This window comes from Aspergillus vadensis (assembly GCF_003184925.1).
Source record: "Aspergillus vadensis CBS 113365 unplaced genomic scaffold BO88scaffold_1, whole genome shotgun sequence".
In the NCBI taxonomy this organism is placed as follows: Eukaryota; Fungi; Ascomycota; class Eurotiomycetes; order Eurotiales; family Aspergillaceae; genus Aspergillus; species Aspergillus vadensis.
This window is the reverse complement of record NW_020292039.1, coordinates 758,343-778,772: the sequence shown is the minus strand read 5'-3', so window position 1 is coordinate 778,772 and position 20,430 is coordinate 758,343. Positions and strand designations below refer to the sequence as shown.

The window sequence follows — 20,430 nt, the reverse complement described above, 5'->3', positions numbered from 1 at the left end:
AACATGGTGATATAGTTAGAAATGCATCTCTGCCTGAGGCCACAACATCACTTCCCCAGTATATTGCCGTACCTGACCGCCCTGATATCGCAGCGATCTCCGCCTCAAGCAGTGCGTCGCCATTGATTTCTCTCTAGCTAGCATCGACGGTATTTGTGCCCATTCATTTTCCAGCTTCTTTCTCTTTTTATACGCCGCTACAAGTTCAGCCAATACACCGCCATACACTTCCAACCGAGCCATCTCTCACGCGCACCGCGCCACCTGCGCGCATTCAACTCGAGCTTAATTCGCTTGCAAAGAGCAGTTGCTCTCTGAACACCAAAATGCCCAAATATAAGTCTCCCACTCACCTTTTGATGGACCCTTGATACTGACAAAGAGATCACTCTTCTGTAGGACGCCCCCAACCCCCTTCACATCAACCCGCGGACTTGTCCATCGCGCATGCAATTCCTTCCATCCTCCTATCCAGCCATCATTACCGGAGTCACATCCCCACTGACCAATGTCTCCAATTGAATATAGGCGACTACTGCGATGTCTACCTGACGCACGACTCGATGAGCGTGCGCAAGGCGCACAACGCCGGACGTAACCACCTCAGAAACGTTCTGGAATACTACCAACGTACGGCGGCCCCATTCTCCTCAGACCACCCCAATGCGTGCTGCTAACGCGACACCAGAAATCGGACAAGAAAAGGCCCAATCGGTCATCGACTCCATCACGTCGTCCTACGCCGCTGAAGGCCAGGCTGTCCCGAACCCCGCGATGGCTCCTCCGGGTGCTTACCCTCCTCCATTTGGCTTCCCTGGTATGTCACGCATCGCCACTTACTACCTACATGCACACTACTGCATCGACCAACAAGCTAACAACCTCTCCTCAGGTCGACCAGGTCAACTCCCTCCCCCTCCGTTTGGAATGCCTCCTCTGGGCGCACCCGGCGCGCCGGGCATGCCTCCTCGTACGTTGCAACCTACCCCCCACAAACCAAAACAACACCCGAAGTATTTCTCTAACCTTTAATGAAAACAGCCCCCGGAGCAAGAGGTCTCCCCTTCCCCCCTCCCTTCCCCGGTCCAGCAGGCGCCGCCCCTCCTGCCGGTCTCCCTCCTCTCCCCAACATGCCCCCTGGCGCCCAGGGCTTCCCTCCTCCGCCTGGCGGATTCCCTCCCAACTTCCCGACCCCTCCCCCTGGTGCTGCTGCTGCCGGGTTTCCCCCGATTCCTCCCCCAGGTCAAGCTCCAGCAGGATACAGCCCCAGTCCCACTCCCGGTATAGCTGGACCGCCGGGACAGGATGGCGGTTATGCACCACCGCCCGGTATGGGCGCCGGTTTGCCTGGTCCGCCTCCGGGATTGGGTGATAAGCGGTGATGGTGGGTAGTAGTATCTTATCTGATGTTGTATCTGTATCATGTGTTGCTTGATTTGTTTACTACGGGGGTTCTTACTTTCTTATTTTCGCCTTATTTGTTTGTCTAGATTCAAGTGATTCCATACCAGCGTTCTATCTATGGGGATTCGGTTATGCAATATTTCTTTTTCTTTTGTTTGATTGAAAGGAAAGAAAAAGTTGGTAAATCAAACAGAATTTGAATAAAAGGATTTATTGGATGGATGGATTTCTCTATGTACTTTGTCATAATGCGTATGTGAGTTGCGTGGTACTAATAACTACCCATGAGACATCTTAAAGTAGTGCTACGATAATCTTCATAGAATGTTATAAACACGTTACAATGGACTACTCTATATTTCTAGGATGACATGTCAATGCAACTCAGGCATAGCATTATGATTTCTTTCCATACACGATGAAATCACAAGAATAATACAGGGATATCGGATCAGACAAGTAGACAAACCCCCTGCCAGCTAATAAAATAAAAGGAACACTTCACGTAGTCCACACAAAACCCAAGTACCGATCTCCAGATCCAGTATTTCAGAACGCCAGCGGTGAAAATAAGTCGAGAGAGAAAAAAGGGGAGGAAGGAAATGAAAGGTAGATTGCCTTTGGTAAGGATTCGGATGTGAGAGCCAGAGGAATTGGGAGAAAGAAAAGAAGGAAACAAGAAGTTTTCCTGTATATCATAGTATACGACAAGGAATGGTAGCCAAGAGCATATAGGCAAGCAAATGGGAGGAATCGCAATATAAAAAAGCAAAAACAAACGCACATAGCGCGGGGGAGGGAGGATGCAGTCAGTGGAAAGCTAGAATAGGGCCCGAAGAATCAACCCATGCCCGCACTAAGCCATAACTTCATCTCAAGCAAGGCTAGAAAGCAATCATATTAAGTCTTTCAGTGGTCGTAACCTGCTCCCCGTTGCCATGGGCTCGGGTTGTTTTGTTGCCGGTATGCATGTGGGTTTTGGAAGGGGGAGCTATTGTAGTTCCGTGGTACAGGAGACGGCGAACGCCCGAAATTAGCATCGTAGGCAGGAGGGCCATTGCGGGCCGAGTTGTCGCTAGGGAATAGCGGCAAAGACGGGTCGACAGGCGAGACCGGGGAATGACGAGCGGTCTGGTGTGTCGTGGCATCAGGGGCTTCGAGATTCTGACGGCTAACACTGGCACCGTTTCCACTCGAGAAGGACGTATTGTCATCCTCGAACGGACTGGATTGGTATGGTGACCCCTTCATGTCCCCACGGGCGGTAGCACCCAGAGCATCCAGTTCGGTGGTCAACTGACCCCCGTTCTTAATGAACGAACCCCGGTCATCTCTCATGGGCTGGTACCGTGTGTCGGGGTTCTTGGAAACGATGGCGTAAACAGATGCAATCAAGACCAGGATCAACAAAACCAGAGCAAACACAGCGTTGTATACGAAGAAAACAACACCCATAACACCAGTGACAATTCCAGGTTGGTTGAACACATCCGAAAAGAATAGCAGGAAAATCGTGTTGAGGAAGTTAATGGCGGCAATCGAAATGTTGTAGATATTGGTCTTCTTGTCCATCCAGGGCCGGAGAACGCTGACAGCAATGAGCATACCAGCCTCAATGATGACAAGAGCGATGGTTTGCACGACCGGAGCGGGCTGGCTCAATCCAATGAACAGGCCCTTGATCAAAATATAGCCCAGGAACGGGACGATGAAGTAGTACGCAGTTGCGCGGTACTGGACATACAAGAATCCCCACTTATTCAAGCAGGTAGGGTCAGAGTAGAGGATATAAGCCGGGTTCTTGTGCATGATGACAGATCGCTTGGCCAGACGCAACACCTTCAGTGCTGCCCAACCCAGCGCTGCAACCACCGAAAGGAACATGATCACAGCAAGAACCACCTCCGCAGCTGAGTCGACCCGGGTGAATTCCCACAGGCAGAGTACACACATTTGGGGGAAGCCGATCAGCGTGAGTCGGAACAGGATTCCACGTGCGACAACCTTCCATCCGTTACGGAACTCCTGGAATTTGTCTCCCTTCATCTTGCCGTTCTTAGCAAGGACCTCACAGCCAAGTTTGAAAATAGCAACAAGGGCCATCACCAGCGCAACGAATACAACGAAGAATATAAGACCCGTCAGGAAGATATTCGTGGTTTCAATTCCAGCCTTGAAGCCAACACGCTCAATACCACGAACAATGACGCTAGAATCCGTGGCAGTTTGGGTACTGGCATCCGAACGTTTCTGCCAATGCTTGAAATACCCAGTGGCCTTCCTGATAATGGGCTCGTCATCGAGAGAGCGCTTGCGTCTGTACAGTTGAACGGACGTAGTGGACAAGTCCGAAAGAAGGGTTGAAGCCGTTCCTCCAGTCGAGCGCTGGTACCATGTACAAATGGTTTCCAGGAAGCCCACATGGATGATACCCATACTCCACTGGAAATTTTGGGTCCAAGACTCCACGATCGGAGGCATTGCAACGGACGTCATACCAATCATTGCTTGAGACTGCATGAAACCAAAGAGAGAGAGCGCATTAGCTGCGACGTGAGCAGCCGTGTTCGAGTGTCCCAATCCAGAGGTGATAGCAGAGGCAGCCAGACCGAGACCGGAAATAATGGCTGTAGTCCAGCCAACGCCCTTCTGATAAACTGTCTTGCCGTTGGAGAGGGATGCTTCCACACAGGTAATGGCTTCACCGGTCGTGGTGGAGTTGATATAGATCCGCACGTTGGCATCAAGATCCGGGACGGTGTATGCAATGTCTAAGCGCAGGTTGTTAGTGAACTAGGGCTCACTCAAAGGGGCCGCCGATGACGGAGATCACTTACTCGGAATGGACTTGACCACCGACTCAGGCACGGTAATGACGGCTTTCGGAACATCGATCGTGCCTGCATTCATGGGACAGAGTCCAGTAAGATCCATCTCACAAGGGTCGAGAGTCTTGGTCAACACCTGGATACCGTAGGCCTCGAGCACGAGCTCTGCAGTGACCTTTCCAGAGATTGCAGACACTCCATCGAAGCTGAAGGTGAGCGAGCGGTTGCCGGGGGTAAAAGTAACACTGAAGTAAGTGGCCGTGAAATTCGAGCTGTCCTGGCAGATACTCAGGGCATTGGATTCGATGAGCTTGGTGGCGGCGGCCTGCGGGGAGTTGAGCAGGACGACCAGAAGGCCGATGAACATGGATATTAATCGCATTTTGGCAAGCTATGTGGCCGACAACTTGTCGATTCGTAGGAAATAACGAGGGCGCCCGTCGACCAGTGCGGGAGACGCGGGGATAAAAAATCAAGTCGATCGAACAATAAGGTGGTACTCCAGAGCACCAGCTTGGCGCGGCCGGATGCGGTCGTGTAGGAAGTCGGCGGAAGCTGTAGGGGAGGAAGTGGTACCGCAGTGGAAATCGCGGAGGGTAGGATCGTAGAAGGAAGAGTCGGATAGGGTAGTATGTAAGGATTATCGCTCGATGGGGGGTGGGATCCTGTTGCGGTTACGGTTCACCACGTCATTGGTAGCCCAGGGCGCTTGCTTTCCGGGATACTGGAACAAAAGGAGCGGATGAAACGGGGTTACGTCGGGTTTGAAAGAACGATTGTAAAAAAAGGATGCGATATATAAAATGAGTGTCGACTGTAGTAGTAGTATAAAGACTTTCAAGAGAGTGTGGTAGTTGGAAGTCGAAATAACAAGAAAAGCGAGCGTGGGATGGCGACACACAGTATGGCCGGGGGGTTGGTGGTTGTTGAGTTGGAAGAACGACGACACACGGGGAAGGGGACTGGAAGATGGGATAAGATGGTTGCCTGAGTCTCCCTAAAAAAAAGCGGGAAGGGGAGGGAAAAGAGGGGAGAGGTGTTTCGCACCCTCTGGGGAGACGGGGGGTGCGCAAGGTCGAATTGGCGGAAAGAGAGGGATGCAACGAGAGAAAGAAAAGAAGAAGAAGAGGAGGAAGAAGTAACAAGAAGATCCAGACAAGAGGGAAGAGAGAGAAGAAAGAAGAGAAAGCGACGTCCTCCCTTCGAGAAACACCAGACACAACACAGTCACAGCGAGTTGGACGTGTGTGTATTATTTTCTTCAGGGGATTTCAGCTCTTCGGGGTCGCAGGAGAGACGGCCGGGAATGGAATGCTGTCGTTTGAATTGGTTTGAAATGGTTTGAAACCGCCCGGGACCCTCCTCTGCGCTGACTCAGCTCGGGGGCCGCCCTCTATCTCACCAATCACAAGTCTCAATGGCACTCTGTCACGGGAAAGTGGAGTCGAACCACCACCGGGCGGAGTATGTACAATACGGTATCAGGTCGGTATTTGATGGATGGGGATGGATGGAGATGAAGTACTAGTAGTAGTAATGGTGGTACTTCAAGCACGCAGGAACAATAATACTAGTAATCATGAACAATAGCCAAGACAATAAGAATGGTTGACAGATGATAATGACCAGTGAATTGATCTCAGTTTGGACCAATCACTTACACGCATGAATCAGACTCTCCTTGAATTCTTCTCACTGAATGATCACACGGTTCATAGGAGGTTAGAAAGCATAAAAGAGAGCAGGTCACTCATCCTGCTCAGCTGCCGACCTCATATACTATTAGGGCTCTGTCCCGCTGTGCAGCTGCCACACCAGGAATGATCGGAGCCAATGTCTACCTGATTACGAACTAAACTAACTGACTGCTTTGCTGCCAGTCTGTCGGTACCAAGTTGAAGTCATATTATTTGCCTTTTTTTCTTGCCCCAAGTCCCAAGGCTCACCTTCAGTCGGACTCCAGTGGGTGCACGCGCGTCCCTCAGGGGGTTGGGTCTGGCCAAATGCGGATGCCTACTTATGCTTTCCTTTACCCGCCGGGCCGCACTCTGATTTGTCTAGCATTGGGCGGGCCAGAGCAAATTTTATGGCGCCCGGGGGTGCAAAAACGGCTGGCAATCATGAATGGTTCCATCCTCCTACGGCATTACGAAATTATCATCCTCCGTGCTTGCTTGTGGGGTGCAACCTGCAGCCTCGTAGAGGTTAAAATTCAATGTCAGTGGATCTATCTATGTAATGTCTGCCGCTGTTCGTCGTGATCGCAATGCCGTGGACATGGACTTACACAGGACACAGGACACAGTCCATCGTGTCTTGTGCTGTATGTGCGAGGAGATCTACATCAGCGCTCGCTTCCTGGTCTTACTGCCACATTGACCCAGTAGTAATTCACCCACGCACCTAACAAAATACTTTGTAGCTGTTGTCGAAGAACAGACTTTGTGTTGTGCTTTCTTTTGCCCCTCCTGCTTCATTTCCTTTTTTTTTTTCTTGTTCCCCCGCTCACCGCCTGGATCGGAATACTTTACATCGATGCTATTAATAACTTGGCCTTCCCACGAGTTGTTGCGACGACCCAATGATACGCACTACTGCAACTGAAACGTCGAGGTGCGTACCCCATCCAGCGCAAGCATAAGAGGACAATGCAACGTAGGAAAAAGAAGAAGCAAGAAGAAATCTCTTCAACTGCCATCATCTAGAAAGACAGCATCGGCCTCTACAAACCCCATACATATGAGATGTCAGGTCGTTTATCGATCAACTGGAACTGTCAAATCTCGCAGCATAGGTTATCTTCCGACCGATCTATTTGTGTTTCAACCGTGGACCTGGACCCTGTGCCTGAACCCCGTGTGTAACACGGTAACGTAACTCCCGGCCGCGCCGGCCACCCGCCCGCACCGGCCACCCACCTACTACACACCCACCTACTACACACCCACCTACTACACACCCACCTACTACACACCCAACGCAAGCAAGAATGAAGCTATTCAAACAACATTATTATTAGCAAAGCCTACATATTATTACTTATTACGGAGGTTTGAACACTGATTTCTTCTGTGGTCAATTATATGGCACTCACTGCAGCGGGGAGGTGCCCGAGCAGGTGGTTGAGATACTGTCTTCTCTGCCTGGATCTTCTCTAGCTGTTGTAATTTAACTCTTGCTTCCTGGATCAAGATGCCTTCTTTAAAGACTATCTGCTGCTTTGATTACTTCTTTTTTTGGAGTTGCTTTTCATGTGCAGCGCGTAGATCCCGGTTCTCCTTTGCTAGAATCACTGTACTACCCATTGCTAACTCGCAGCCTTTGATAACTTGATTTATGAGTGCTTTTGTAGGTGAAGATAGACCTCCAGTATGTCTGTTAAGGATTTCTGTAAGCGCGGATTCATGCTTTCGAAGTTGCTGTATATTATGGGGGGTCTGGAATACCGAACCAGTTATCTGACTGGTTGAAGTAGTTAGTATTTGTAGTTGAATTCCCAGCCCTTCAAGCACTTGATCAGGATCTAGGAGAACAAGACCGATAGCTCTAAAATTACTGATTATATTGCACTCGCTTAGAGCATCAGATCGTGCCTGGGGATAGCATTCAAGGAAGTCCAGCTTATCAATATGATTAAATCCGAGACGCATCTTGTTCTCAACTAGACAGCCGTACGCGCGTTTAAGGGGACCAAAACAGCTGACATTAAGAGGTTGAAGCAGGTGAGATGAATGCGGAGGCATGCAGATAGGTATAATATTATTCTGTGTGCAAAGATTATTAAATTCAGGAGTTAGATGACTTCCATGGCCGTCCAAAACAAGCAATCAAGATCGACTAGCAGAATGTGCAATCAACGGAATAAAGTGTTTTTCAAGCCATTGTAAACCAATAAGATCAGTAGTCTAATTGTTATCACTGACTTCGATCCTCCAATCTGCGGGTAGATTGGTGTTTTGGAACCATGCTTGCAGGTGCACCTTGCCTTTGAAGATCAGGATTGGGGGTAGAGCTGATCCAGAGGCTTGAATACACTTAATTAAGGTTATCCATTCCCGATTTCCTGGTTGTACGAGTAATGGCTTGCTTTTGATCTCACGCCTGGTAATAACCTGCGGAGTTCCAACAACACCCATTACGAATCCTGTTTCATCAAAATTATAGATATCATCTGGTTGGATCCCGTGTTGGAGAATCGTTATTCAGACAAGATTAAACTATTTTTTGATTATCTTAGAATTCTTGCACTTAGCCCGTTGATGATTATAGCGCCTTGTAAACCTCCGCTTTAGTTGATCATGTCGTTTAACAAAGCAAGAGACTCAATTTCAACCAATACTTTGGGGTTTGGAACTACCTCTTTTAGAGAGTAGAATATTAGCCATGTCTTGTACTTGAGAGGGTCGGGGAGGTGCTTCATATTAATCTAATAATAAGATCCATTGTATGAGGCATTCTTCTTCATTAGAAGTTAATTTCTGAGCGCTATTAGGAGTCTCTTGAATAAATAGAATGCCGCGTAATCGATCTTGTAGAGTAGAGCATGGGACAGCAAAGAAGCATGCAGCACCGTGAATACTGTTAATTTGATGCTTCTTTAGGGCCTCAATGGCAAGCAGAATCCTGTCCTCCTGCTCCGCTGCATCTTTTGATGCTTTAGACTGTATTGGTGGCATGGTTGGTGGTTGAATAGCTTCAAGTAGAGGGGAGGGGGGAGGGTGTTTGTATGTAGGTTCGAACGCGTTGGGTGTGTAGTAGGTGGGTGTGTAGTAGGTGGGTGTGTAGTAGGTGGGTGGCCGGTGCGGGCGGGTGGCCGGCGCGGCCGGGAGTTACGTTAACCTGAGCTTGCTGAGTAATTCCCCTGTAGTACTCTCCGTCAGGCGCGTGGAAATTTCGATCCTGTCGCATGTCAGATTGCAGATAACCTGCCTCAATGGGACAGAGAAACGGCAGAGAGTTGGGTCATGGCTCATGCGTGGTTTTACCTTGGAACCGTGTTAATAACTGTTGATCTGGAAGATCAACGGAATAGGACAGCGGATCGTACTCGTATGTCTCTTGTTTGATTGACATAAGTGTTAGTGCGTGCGGTAGGGCGCCCCAGAGGGCGTTCCCGGAATGCCACTAACAGCAAGCCTGCCGTCGAGGGCTTAACTATAGGCTGCTTCTTTTTAATCTACTATTAGATAGTTTGGCGAGGGGGAAACCTGGTCTGTCTGCACAGCCGCCTCCTTGCCCAATCTTCCAGAAACCACTAACCAATCTACCACCTCTTTCCGATTTAATCAACTACAAACCAATTCTCTTTTCTTGCAGGAAGAAACATAATACTTCATGCTTTTCCAGGTCTCATCCTTCCCTTATTACACAGGATATATACCTGCTACCATATGTCTCGGACGACCTTCCCAGACACACGGACATCGTAGTCAAGATTGCTAAGATGCCACCGCATCCCGCATCCCTGATCAACCACCCCCCCAAGCGAAAAAAGGCAGATCATCAGACTTTGCCCGTCCGTGACTTGCGCATCATGACGTCCGGACCCCATTGATCAACTGCTCCTCTACTCTCCTCCCCCAACCCCGTGCATTTTCTCCCCCTTCCTCCATCATACCCAGTGGGCGGAGAAAAATTATCCACAACAATGCAATTCTCCATGCTCTTTCCTTTCTTCCTTTAGAGCGATCAAAGGGAAGCAAAGCAACACCGTAGTATCGGATCATCCATCCACAGGGTCCTAACCCGCTGACGCCTCAACCTTGGGTCTGGCGGAAAGGCTCGTCCTATTTTTGGTGCTCCTGGCCCTAAGTTACTTACGAGTGCAGAACCACGGATTGCGTGTCTCTCGGCTACGCCACTCTTCCTGGTTTCCTGGTTCTTTGCTAGGGCCTGGGCCATGAGTGTTAACCGTGGTGTATACCTGGTGATTGTTTCAGGATTTCGTTTTTCTCGAGTTTAAGCGGTGTTTCTCGAGGTTTTAAGATTGTTGTGAATGGTGGTTCATAATTAGGTAATTGTCATGTTTATGCTTGTTAAACTGTGTCATATAAATGGTGTGACTACTGTTCATCGGACTCAGGACGTAGTTCGCCAAGTGGACGAATGCTAAATCATGAGGTACAAGTGACTTATCTATAACTACCTAATTATACTTTGCATTTACTACCTATTCCGTACATTTCCGTCGTTCTAATAGTATTGCTACTAGTAGTATTGTGATCGCATGTCTTTCTAGGATCCTACAATTGGGACTCGTGATGGTTGTTATATATATTCTCGATTTAATATGACATTTCTACCTGAACTGAAATATAACAGTTTCTATTGCTCTGGTTTCTCGAAATCCCACCATGATCCTAGCCAAATACCAACAAATATATATTTCAGTCACTCAAGATCTAGCACTACTAGTAGCATTCCTCCATCACCATCAAATTCTCGAGCAGCATCATAAAATGAATGATACTATCGCTCCTTAATCATTTATCCCATCACCCTACTACTAGAAGTTTCTCATACCAGCCAAGCTTTCCCCTCACAGATTTCCAACATAAGCCCCTCTAGCCCTACAAACCCACTGGCCCAGACCTCTACCGCCAAAATCTTTTAGTCAATCTCAGTAATGCCTTGTATACGGCAGTTTCTAGTTAAAGTATACACGGCATTTTCATAACTTTTTTTCTTGGAATCTGAGTAAAGTAGCATTTCAATACCTTAACCTGCCTTCCTACATAATATAGCAATATTACAACCATTGATCTAGCAATCCTCTACACTGGACAGTTATGTCCATACCTTCCATCAGACAAGACACTGATGACGTGTCTTTATATAGAGTCTACATCAACTTACGTACTAGCCGTCCCCAGCAGGCCCGCTTATGCTAAGAAGCACATACGCAAAAGACACACAGTGGTAGTTGTAGGCTACTCCGTCTTGCCCGTGCGGTTTGAGACGGAGTGCTGTTATCCGTTTCTTAAGTACACACCGTGCCTTCATTCCTTGGTGGATACTAACTTCGACATTCTGTGCAATGTGCACAGTAAGTAGTGTTGGGCTGATCTCCGCGGAGTCGGAGGAGGCTAGTTTACTGTAACTACATAGTATAATGTCTGGTCCTACACAGTGAATATGGCTTCCTACCGCATTAACTAGAAGCGAAGCTTTGTTTCCAGAAGTCTGTTGACTAGAGTCGAGTCTATCTAAGTATAGATACATCTGAAACGTCGGACCAGTCTTCTCCAAACATTAAACAGAGTGAACTACAAAGTAGACTAGTTTGATGTTCTACGTTCGCTTGCTTACAAAGGTGCATCCCTGGCAGGGAGCCGAGCTAAGCCACTCTCAGGGGTAGATTTGGATATCTCAGATGTTGGTTTTGACGAGCGTGGTTGACCGGAAGTAAGTCACATTCAACGCCTGTGTGTGTGAGAGAAGGAACAGAAAAGGGGTAACGAGCCTCACAGCCATGACTAGCGCTTCATGGAATCCAATCCCGGCAGACTGTGTTGGGTTTGGGGCTACGCAGCCCGTGTCTGATAGCTGAGTTCGTTCGAGGATGACCGTAAGCACTGTAGCAGGATGGGAAACTTTTAGTGTAGGGTGCTATGTTCGTAGTAGTAGTACTTTCTATGTGAGGTGGTAGGCCTGTATTTACTTTGTTGTTCTAGAAACACAGGGTATGCTGCCTCGGCTTAGAAAAACCTATACTCCTCTAGTCAGGTAGTATGAATTTGAATAGATGCTGGAGGCTGTATAGTATTGAACTGTGCCTCCAGTCTCTTACAACCCATAATTATGAATCGCGCATGAAACAGTGACATGAAGCTCCAAGGCCGAGCTATCCGGAGTTCGGGTCTCGGAAATTCGGGCGAAATTTCCCTATATTGTCTAAGAGGTCAAGATCCACCCAAAATATATGAGAAATAACTATTGTAAATCATTCAATGGTATTATCATGGTCTTAATTGAACACATTGAGTCCGACATAACGGTAGAGAGAACGTTAAAGTCTGAGTGCCGGATTCGCCGGTATTCGTCCGAGATAGTCCATCGAGATTTCAATTGGTTCTGTCCTAAATAGGGAATAGGAGATTCTTAAGTGTGTATACCTGTAGGTGTAGATATAAGTTGCCGATGTTGCTTTTGAATTCTGAGTTTCTTACTACTAAGTAGTAAGATATATAATGGCGCGTGCAAAAAGAATGTCTCATTGGCAAATAGTAAAGACGTTGAGAGGATATTGTTCTTCGGGGATAGCATGGCACATAGTATGGGGAAGTATCACCCGATGGACAAGTAATTAGCACGACAATTATCTGATTGAAGTCTTGAAGTCGCTTCATATTCTCTTGAAGTTGCACAATATGCTTCGTATGTACGAAGAGCAACCAGTAGTATACGGAGTAATTGTCGGTGACGGCGGAAAGACCATGACTGTGCGTGGTTTTGAGAAACAAAAGCGTGATCTTTCCGCGCTACGTGTTGGTGCCTTAAACATTTTAGGCAGACTGAACCCAATTTTGTTGTAATACCAACAGACCATAGCGACAAGAAGTTCTAGACTAAAGAGGTTGGGGGTAGGGGGTCATTAGGTCGCTAATAGATCTCCCAAAGTTAGAGGTTATTATCGCTAGATGGAACTCTGGGAGAGAGAGTGTGTAGTGACAGAGATAGCGCCGACGCGGCTATTGGCAAAAGTGAATCGCTTGTAGAAATTTCGCACCCGCTAGAAAATAAGAATGATCCAGCGTCTCCTTATAAATCGGTAGAGTGAAAGGCATCTCTGTTGATATTTTGTATGGCGCGGTAGGTAACTTAATGTTTAAGAGTATGAATCGCGTGCGCCATCCCTACGGCTACACAAGACATAAAGGTTATGATAGCATGTAATATGGCTTTTATATGATAGAGGTCTGTCGCGGCCCTGCTAGGGGGTTCTGGATGTATAAAACTACCAGCGACCTAGTATAAAAAGTCAGGCTAATGGCGGGCCGGATGGAGGAGGGTACGATAGACTGCTCCGTTTATAATTACCGGCTACGATCTCTCTGTTGTAGATTCGAACTACGTAGAGACTGATAGACCTGTGGTAGGGTTTTCTATATGTTTGACGACAAGAATAAGATAATTCATGACCGTGGGAATGTTTGTGTGCTGTGTTAGCTGACCACCCGAGCTATTAAGGAGATATATAGCGACAGGAGGTACAATGAGGCAGAAGCGCTGTTGTTGCAAGCCTTGATGATAAGGAAACAAGTGCTGGAGCCAGAGCATCCCGACACCAAGGACGATGGAAGAAGCAGAAGAGCTACAGATACAGATGCTAAAGTTCTCATAACGAGTACTTGAGCCCGAGAATTCCGACACTCTGACGAGTATAGAAAACCTCACAGCAAGCTACCGGTTCTAGGAAGAGTGGAAGGAACGGGAGAGTCTGCAGGCAGAGATATCAGATCTACGCTACAAGATGACAGGTAATCTGACGCGCATCGGCACCTTTGATTCAACTTCTAGGACGAAAAAGGATGGCAGGAAGCTGAAAGGGTAGAGCTGGAGGTGACTGCGTTATGGGTAAGGCAGGTGTTCCGCTTCTCTGGTCATGGCCGATGCTGCAGGGCTCGACTCCTTGGACGTTTGATCACTTTTCCACCATGTATATCGACGAACGACCGTGGTGCTGCCCCCCTATTGCCTATATCACCGTATGGCTTCAGATGATGTTGGAGAGGCTTCCCAATTTGAACGCAATTGGAGACAAGAGATGAGATACGTATTGATTTATGTTCCCTGGCTTGTCAATAAGCGTATCTTGCTGCATTCGTTCTGGTCTAACTCGACCGAAGCAAATGGGCAAATTTTGACTGCAAGTGTGTTTCTAGCATGCGCTTATGTCCGTCGGACACCTGTTTTCCTTGGTTCTCCTGGACCAATCGATTAATACACTCGTCTAGGCTGATCTCTTCCTCGTCATCGGTCGGCTCTTCTTTCGCAGCCGCAGCCGCAGCCCAGAGACTGTCCAGTTCATCCGACCAGCCTAGCAGATCGGCTAACTTTTCCAACCCATCATCACACGATCCAAGGATTTGAACATCCTCTGGTCGTGTACCAAAGTCCCCCGCACTCTCCATGTTGATGAGGATCCGTGGAACTCCCTCCCTCGCCAAACGCGGTAGCCGCGAGCACGGGGCAACCTTCAAGCTTGTGCCCATAACAATCACCAGATCCGCCTCGGCTACCAATTTCTCTTTTTCATCAAATGCAGCGGGAAGCGACTGGCCGAAGAAGACCACATCCGGCTTCACCGCTCCCTTGCACCTCGCCTCAAGACAGTACGGTACTTCTCTCTTGGCGATGGCCTTCTTCATCAGCTCGTCCGGGTACGGCGTGTTGCATTTGTGACAACGCTGCGTCTTCCAGTTCCCATGCACCGCAAGCATCTTGTCTGCGGGGACGAAGGCATCTTCTTCGAGACCGTCGGTGTTCTGGGTAAACAGGAAATGGAGCAGGCCTTTCTTCGCGAGCAGACCGAGGAATGCGTGGGATCTGGTCGGTTTGAGGCAGCGGGGATGGCGAGCCTTTGCGATGGCGTAGAATGGCTCCGGAGTATGGGTGAAATAGCTGATATGGAAAATCGCCTCGGGAAAGGGCAGCTTGAGGGGTGCCAGTTTCTCGTAGAGACCACTGGTGGGGGAGCGGAAGTCGGGGATTCCGGCGGCGGTGGAGATGCCCGCGCCTGTCAGGATGACGATTCGTTTCGCCTTGGCAAGGTGTTGGGCGGCTATCTCGATTTCAGACGAAGTACTGGTCATGTTGTGATATGGATGCTGTCGAAGAGGATCTGGTCGAGGTAGGACGTTGCTATGAGCATGTCTTGTCATGTGATGTCAGCATAAACACGTCGGCAGATCAGGCTTGTCTCGATGACTTGCATCAGAAGCACAACTGTATATTGTTGTTGACCTAAAGCATTCCTATGGATGAGTCCGATGGTTGACCTGTACTTCTCAAATTGGTCTCTTTGTTTTATACCCTCGCTACAGTCAGTGGCCCCGGAATGAATATCTTCTAAGGACAAGCATCCGCAATGAAGAGTCCCAATCCGAGACGTCCCATTGGTCAAGCTCAGTATAGTCGACCCTACTATGCGGAAGGGGGTGGCGAAGTGCAGGACACGGAGAGACTGGCCCAATGGGAAACAATAGCTTAGGTTAGTCTGAGTTGACACGGCGTCAAAGAATAATAGGAAAGCAAGAGGAGAGGCAGGCGGGCGAGGAGACTATCTATACTGTATAGACGCTTTCCCCGATCAGGCACGCTATACCGGATGCAGTATTTAGCCGTCACCGTATAATACGGAGTATGGTAGCATATCTATGTCTGTTACCGCCTCAGGCACCACCGCGCGGACTTGCCACAACCAATTATCGCCCCTTATCAACACGTGACGCGGACTTTGGCAGAATCGGACCAAAAAAAAAGAGGAAAGAAAAAAAAGGGCCGTACCAGCTTCACGTTCCAGACTCAACCCCAACGTCGAATTTTTTTGTTCGCAAAGGGAACCTGTCTACGGAAGGTACTCAGTCAAGATGCCGATCCCTGTGGATACCGCGAAATCTATCAACAAGAAGCGCAAGAGAAAGCACGGTGCGCGCGGTGCGACCGAAGCCGACGATGCTTCCCCGAAGCCCGCTGTCGACAATGGAGAGACGACCGAAGTGACGGAGACACCTACGGAAAAGAAGTCGAAGAAGAAGGCTGCTAAGGAGGCTGAGAAGGAAGAAAAGCCCAAGAAGCGCAAGGTTGACGACTCCAGCAACGAGGATGAGAATGACAGCGAGGAAGAAGTCCGTCAGGCGGAACCCGAAGATGAAGATGATGAGGAGGGCAAGGAGGCTGAGAATGGTGCAGACCTTCCTTCTCTGGACGCTGTGCGTCTGCCTCAGACGGATGGCGAGCCGAAGAAATTTACGGAATTGAACCTCTCTGAGAAGACGATGAAGGGTATTCAGGATATGGGCTTCGAGACTATGACCGAGATCCAGCAACGTACTATTCCCCCGCTACTTGCTGGTCGTGATGTTCTCGGTGCTGCGAAGACCGGTTCCGGAAAGACTTTGTCCTTTTTGATTCCTGCTGTGGAGATGTTGAGCGCTCTGCGATTCAAGCCTCGTAATGGTGGGTTCCTGGCATCTCTACTAGGTGTTCGCTCGACTGAACAAATGCTGATTTTCTACTTCTAGGTACTGGTGTTCTTGTCGTTTCTCCCACCAGAGAGTTGGCGCTGCAAATATTCGGTGTGGCCAGAGAGTTGATGGCGCACCACTCGCAAACATATGGTATCGTTATTGGAGGTGCCAACCGTCGAGCTGAGGCGGAGAAGCTCACCAAGGGTGTCAACTTGCTGATTGCCACTCCTGGACGCTTGCTTGATCATCTGCAGAATACCCCCGGCTTTGTGTTCAAGAACCTGAAGACTCTCGTTATCGGTAAGTGTGGCCTGATTACGAACACAACAGACGAATGTACTCTAACGTCTGTGCAGACGAGGCGGACCGTATTCTGGAAGTCGGTTTCGAGGACGAAATGCGTCAGATTGTCAAGATCCTGCCCTCCGAAGAGAGACAGACCATGCTGTTCTCTGCTACCCAGACCACGAAAGTCGAGGATTTGGCGCGCATATCGCTGCGCCCTGGCCCCTTGTACATCAACGTCGACCACCGCAAGGAGCACAGCACAGTGGAGGGTCTGGAACAGGGTTATGTCATCTGTGAGGCTGACAAGCGCTTCCTGCTTCTCTTCTCCTTCCTCAAGCGCAACCTCAAGAAGAAGATCATTGTCTTCTTCTCCAGCTGTAACTGCGTGAAGTACCATGCTGAGCTGCTCAACTACATCGACCTGCCGGTGCTTGAACTCCACGGCAAGCAGAAGCAGCAGAAGCGGACCAACACATTCTTCGAGTTCTGCAATGCCAAGCAGGGAACCCTGATCTGCACTGACGTTGCTGCCAGAGGTTTGGATGTGAGTACCTGCCCATTAACAAATCACCCAGAGCACAATCTAACAATCATAGATTCCGGCTGTGGACTGGATTATCCAGTTCGAACCCCCGGATGACACCAGGGATTACGTCCACCGTGTCGGTCGTACGGCTCGTGGTGTCAACGGTAAGGGACGCAGTTTGATGTTCTTGCAGCCTTCCGAGGTTGGTTTCCTGAAGCACCTTAAGGAGGCTCGTGTTCCCGTTGTGGAATTCGACTTCCCGGCCAACAAGATTGTCAACGTTCAATCTCAGCTCGAGAAGTTGATTGGTCAGAACTACTATCTGAACAAGGTGCGTTCACAGAATTTTTTTTGGCTCCTATCTACGATATCGATCCCATACTGACTCCACCCGCCTAGTCCGCCAAGGAAGGTTACAGAGCCTACCTCCAGGCGTATGCCTCCCATTCGCTCCGGTCCGTCTTCGACGTGCACAAGCTTGACCTGGTCAAGATTGCCAAGGGATTCGGATTCTCGACGCCGCCGCGCATCGACATCCAGCTGGGCTCCAGCCTGAGTCGGGATAAGAAGCAGCAGCAGCAAGGACGCCGAAACTACGGCAGCCAACCGAAGGGGCTGAAGTTCAAGCGCAAGCACGAGGATGACTGAACTGACTGACTAATAAGCAAAGAGAAAAGCAAGTGGTTTGTGTGATTTTCTTGAGACCTGGCATTTTAGTTTCGGAGTTTACCCTGTGGATATCTGGACTTGTCTATATTATTATTTCCAATCGTTTTCTTGAATAGATCATATCATTCAGAAGCATTTATCTGTTGTGTCAGGTGTACTCAGTATTCCCGTTACCTTTCGTTTTCCTCCGGTCGGAAATTACTCCCTAGAATAAACCCAGAAGTACAGAGCGAGACAGGTGACTGAAGAAGCGTTCTAAGTCTCTTTCTGTGAAACCGAGATTATGGTCGAGGACAGGTCATTGTAGCTCCCTCGGCTGGATTGCCGATGTTTTTGGCAGCTTGGAGTGTCTCACGGGCTAGTATGGATGGCTGCAATGCATGTCATTCATGTACAGACCTGGTACAGAAAGGAATAAAGTATCTGGTAGGCTGGGCTATGAATAGATACACAGGGGACTAGTTTGTAATGATCGGTGAATCTTATCTACTGTTGTTGCTGCAAATGTGGAAACTCTACGCATCTTTCACATGTTTGGTATAGTACTTTAGAGTGGTCTGTTCTATATCTGGCAAATCTGCTCTACCAAAAGAAGAAAATTGGCAAGTCCCTTCGACATTAAAAAAAGATATCAAAAACCCACCGCAATAAATAAATCAAGAATTCTCATAGGCTTGAAGTAATTTTTATTTTTTTCCTCTGCAGTTTACTTAGTATGGCTGCCTGTTGATAGAACTCATCTTTTAATGATCAAACATTATGAGCCCAGCCCCGCCACAACCCCATGCAATCAAGACCAATCGAGTGACAAATCCCATCATCAGATATTGAGTTTTTCATTTCACATCCCGGCAGACACAAACTTGAAAGGGCAAACAAGACCACGCTGACCGGGGGAGCATGGACTATCCCAGCAAACTCATCAAACTCTACACTTAAATCCGAGGGTGGCTGGTCAAAAAGGTGGCTGGGAAAGACAAAAAAAGGGAAAGAAAGGAAAGGGACGGGACGGGATCCGCCGTCGAACCCAACTTTCCTCCCATCCCATCCACTACTGGAAAAAAGAAAAAAGTACGAGCACATCCAACGTTGCAAGTGGCCGTAAGCAACACTTGGTCCTGACAGTCACCTGTCCTACTCTAGCAGGATGATCGTTGCAATGGAGAAAAAAAAGGTGAAAAAAGGCTACCAATCAGCCGCGAAGGCTGTAGTCAGAGTTGACGGAGGGGGACGGAGGGGATTGATGAGCTGGCAGCCTTAACCGCCAATGATTGCTTGGGAGTTGGTCGTCCTGGAGACCGCCTGGTCCTGGTCCTTGACTGCCTCTTTTCCTTTCTTGCTTTGCGGCCCATGAGCCAGTCAGTCAATGGGGGAGATGAGAGACTGTCTCTTGCTGGTTCCGTGTGCGGGTCGGGGGAAAAGGAACACACACACACAGGGAGGGGCGTGGGCTCCACCCACTCACGATTCATCCATCTACTGGTGATGAACCTTTTTTCCTCGATTCGGACTTTCCTAATCCCAGTAACCCAACGAACGTACCTACACTAGTCATGTTCGTTCGGGATGCTGATGCTGTTCCGGTAGCCTCCTCCGCCAGTGGTCTTCAGAATTATCCGATTCCCAGCCAGGTACGGAGTCCGGAAGACAGGAGATCGTGGCTTCTAATGTGACGAGTCATTCCGAAACCAAACGACCCTCTGGACATTGGGTGCTGGCAGGACTCGTGTTTCAAGCTGTATATATGGCAGCCAATTCCTGAGCATCACGCTCCAGGTTTCACCACCATGAGTCTCGGGAGGCAAAAAGCGCTGCTCTCTCTCACACCTGTACAACGGTAATAGGGCCACCCAAGATCGGGAGTGGCAGACAGACAGGAAACAGATCACATCTCGGGTCGCACTACGAAGGCAATAACCCGCTCTCGTCCAGTGGGAGGTGCGCGCATGAACTTGTATGGATTTTAGGAAACAAGAAAAATCATTATTTCTCCAAGCCTCACGCTTCTTCCATCCCTGGTGTGTCTGGAAAGAAAGATGCGAGTGGATGAGGAGTCGGATTCAGCCTTAAGCTTGAGGAAGCATCATCGAGCATCGTGAAGATCACTTCTCGGCGACAGGGAGAAACCGGCAAAGCCGACTACTCAATAGTATTTGTATCCTCGAGGCTGATCTGATGGAAGAGAGAGAGTGTGTGTGTTGAAGCGCAGCTTTGCTCGGTCACCATGCGTGGATCTCATCTGGTGGAGGAGAAGGATGGATCCCGGGGAGGGATACACACACGTAGGAAGCAAAGCAGTCCACTTCTATCGAACCCAACCGATAATGACACCCAAAGTGAAGGGGGAAATCCCGCTTCAGAACGAAGGTCATCAGCAGTATAAGAGCCCAGGAAACGCGATAATCGCGAGGCTGGCAGAGACAAGAAGCTCATCTTTTTTGGGTCGTGGCCAACTCATCCAAGGCCGTACCTTACTTAAGTTTCAGTGACTGTTTTCTAAATCAGTGCCGGCCACTGACTTTTA

At 48.8% G+C, this 20,430-nt stretch overlaps 4 protein-coding genes across 4 annotated transcripts; 2 read left to right on the top strand and 2 right to left on the bottom strand.

The window, feature by feature from the left end:
* Positions 1 to 108: 108 nt before the first annotated feature.
* Positions 109 to 1,707, top strand: BO88DRAFT_7167 (putative U1 snRNP complex component Yhc1). Its single transcript, XM_025713079.1, has 5 exons — positions 109 to 340; positions 529 to 630; positions 689 to 817; positions 893 to 970; positions 1,042 to 1,707. Exons 2-5 carry the CDS (start codon positions 564 to 566, stop codon positions 1,380 to 1,382), a joined length of 615 nt encoding a protein of 204 aa, XP_025568088.1. The 5' UTR covers positions 109 to 340; positions 529 to 563; the 3' UTR covers positions 1,383 to 1,707.
* A 606-nt stretch (positions 1,708 to 2,313) lies between these two features.
* BO88DRAFT_328167 (transient receptor potential ion channel family protein) lies at positions 2,314 to 4,614 on the bottom strand (the record flags this gene model as incomplete). The annotated part of the gene is made up of 2 exons (XM_025702546.1): positions 2,314 to 4,175; positions 4,242 to 4,614. 2 exons carry the CDS (start codon positions 4,612 to 4,614, stop codon positions 2,314 to 2,316), a joined length of 2,235 nt encoding a protein of 744 aa, XP_025568087.1.
* Positions 4,615 to 13,636: 9,022 nt separating this feature from the next.
* BO88DRAFT_399979 (SIR2 family histone deacetylase) lies at positions 13,637 to 15,466 on the bottom strand. The gene has a single exon (XM_025705448.1). The coding sequence runs from the start codon at positions 15,044 to 15,046 to the stop codon at positions 14,066 to 14,068; it is 981 nt and encodes a 326-aa protein (XP_025568086.1). The 5' UTR covers positions 15,047 to 15,466; the 3' UTR covers positions 13,637 to 14,065.
* Positions 15,467 to 15,675: 209 nt separating this feature from the next.
* Positions 15,676 to 18,205, top strand: has1 (ATP-dependent RNA helicase HAS1). Its single transcript, XM_025709733.1, has 5 exons — positions 15,676 to 16,412; positions 16,478 to 16,723; positions 16,780 to 17,255; positions 17,308 to 17,568; positions 17,637 to 18,205. Exons 1-5 carry the CDS (start codon positions 15,824 to 15,826, stop codon positions 17,883 to 17,885), a joined length of 1,821 nt encoding a protein of 606 aa, XP_025568085.1. The 5' UTR covers positions 15,676 to 15,823; the 3' UTR covers positions 17,886 to 18,205.
* The last annotated feature ends 2,225 nt before the right edge of the window (positions 18,206 to 20,430 follow it).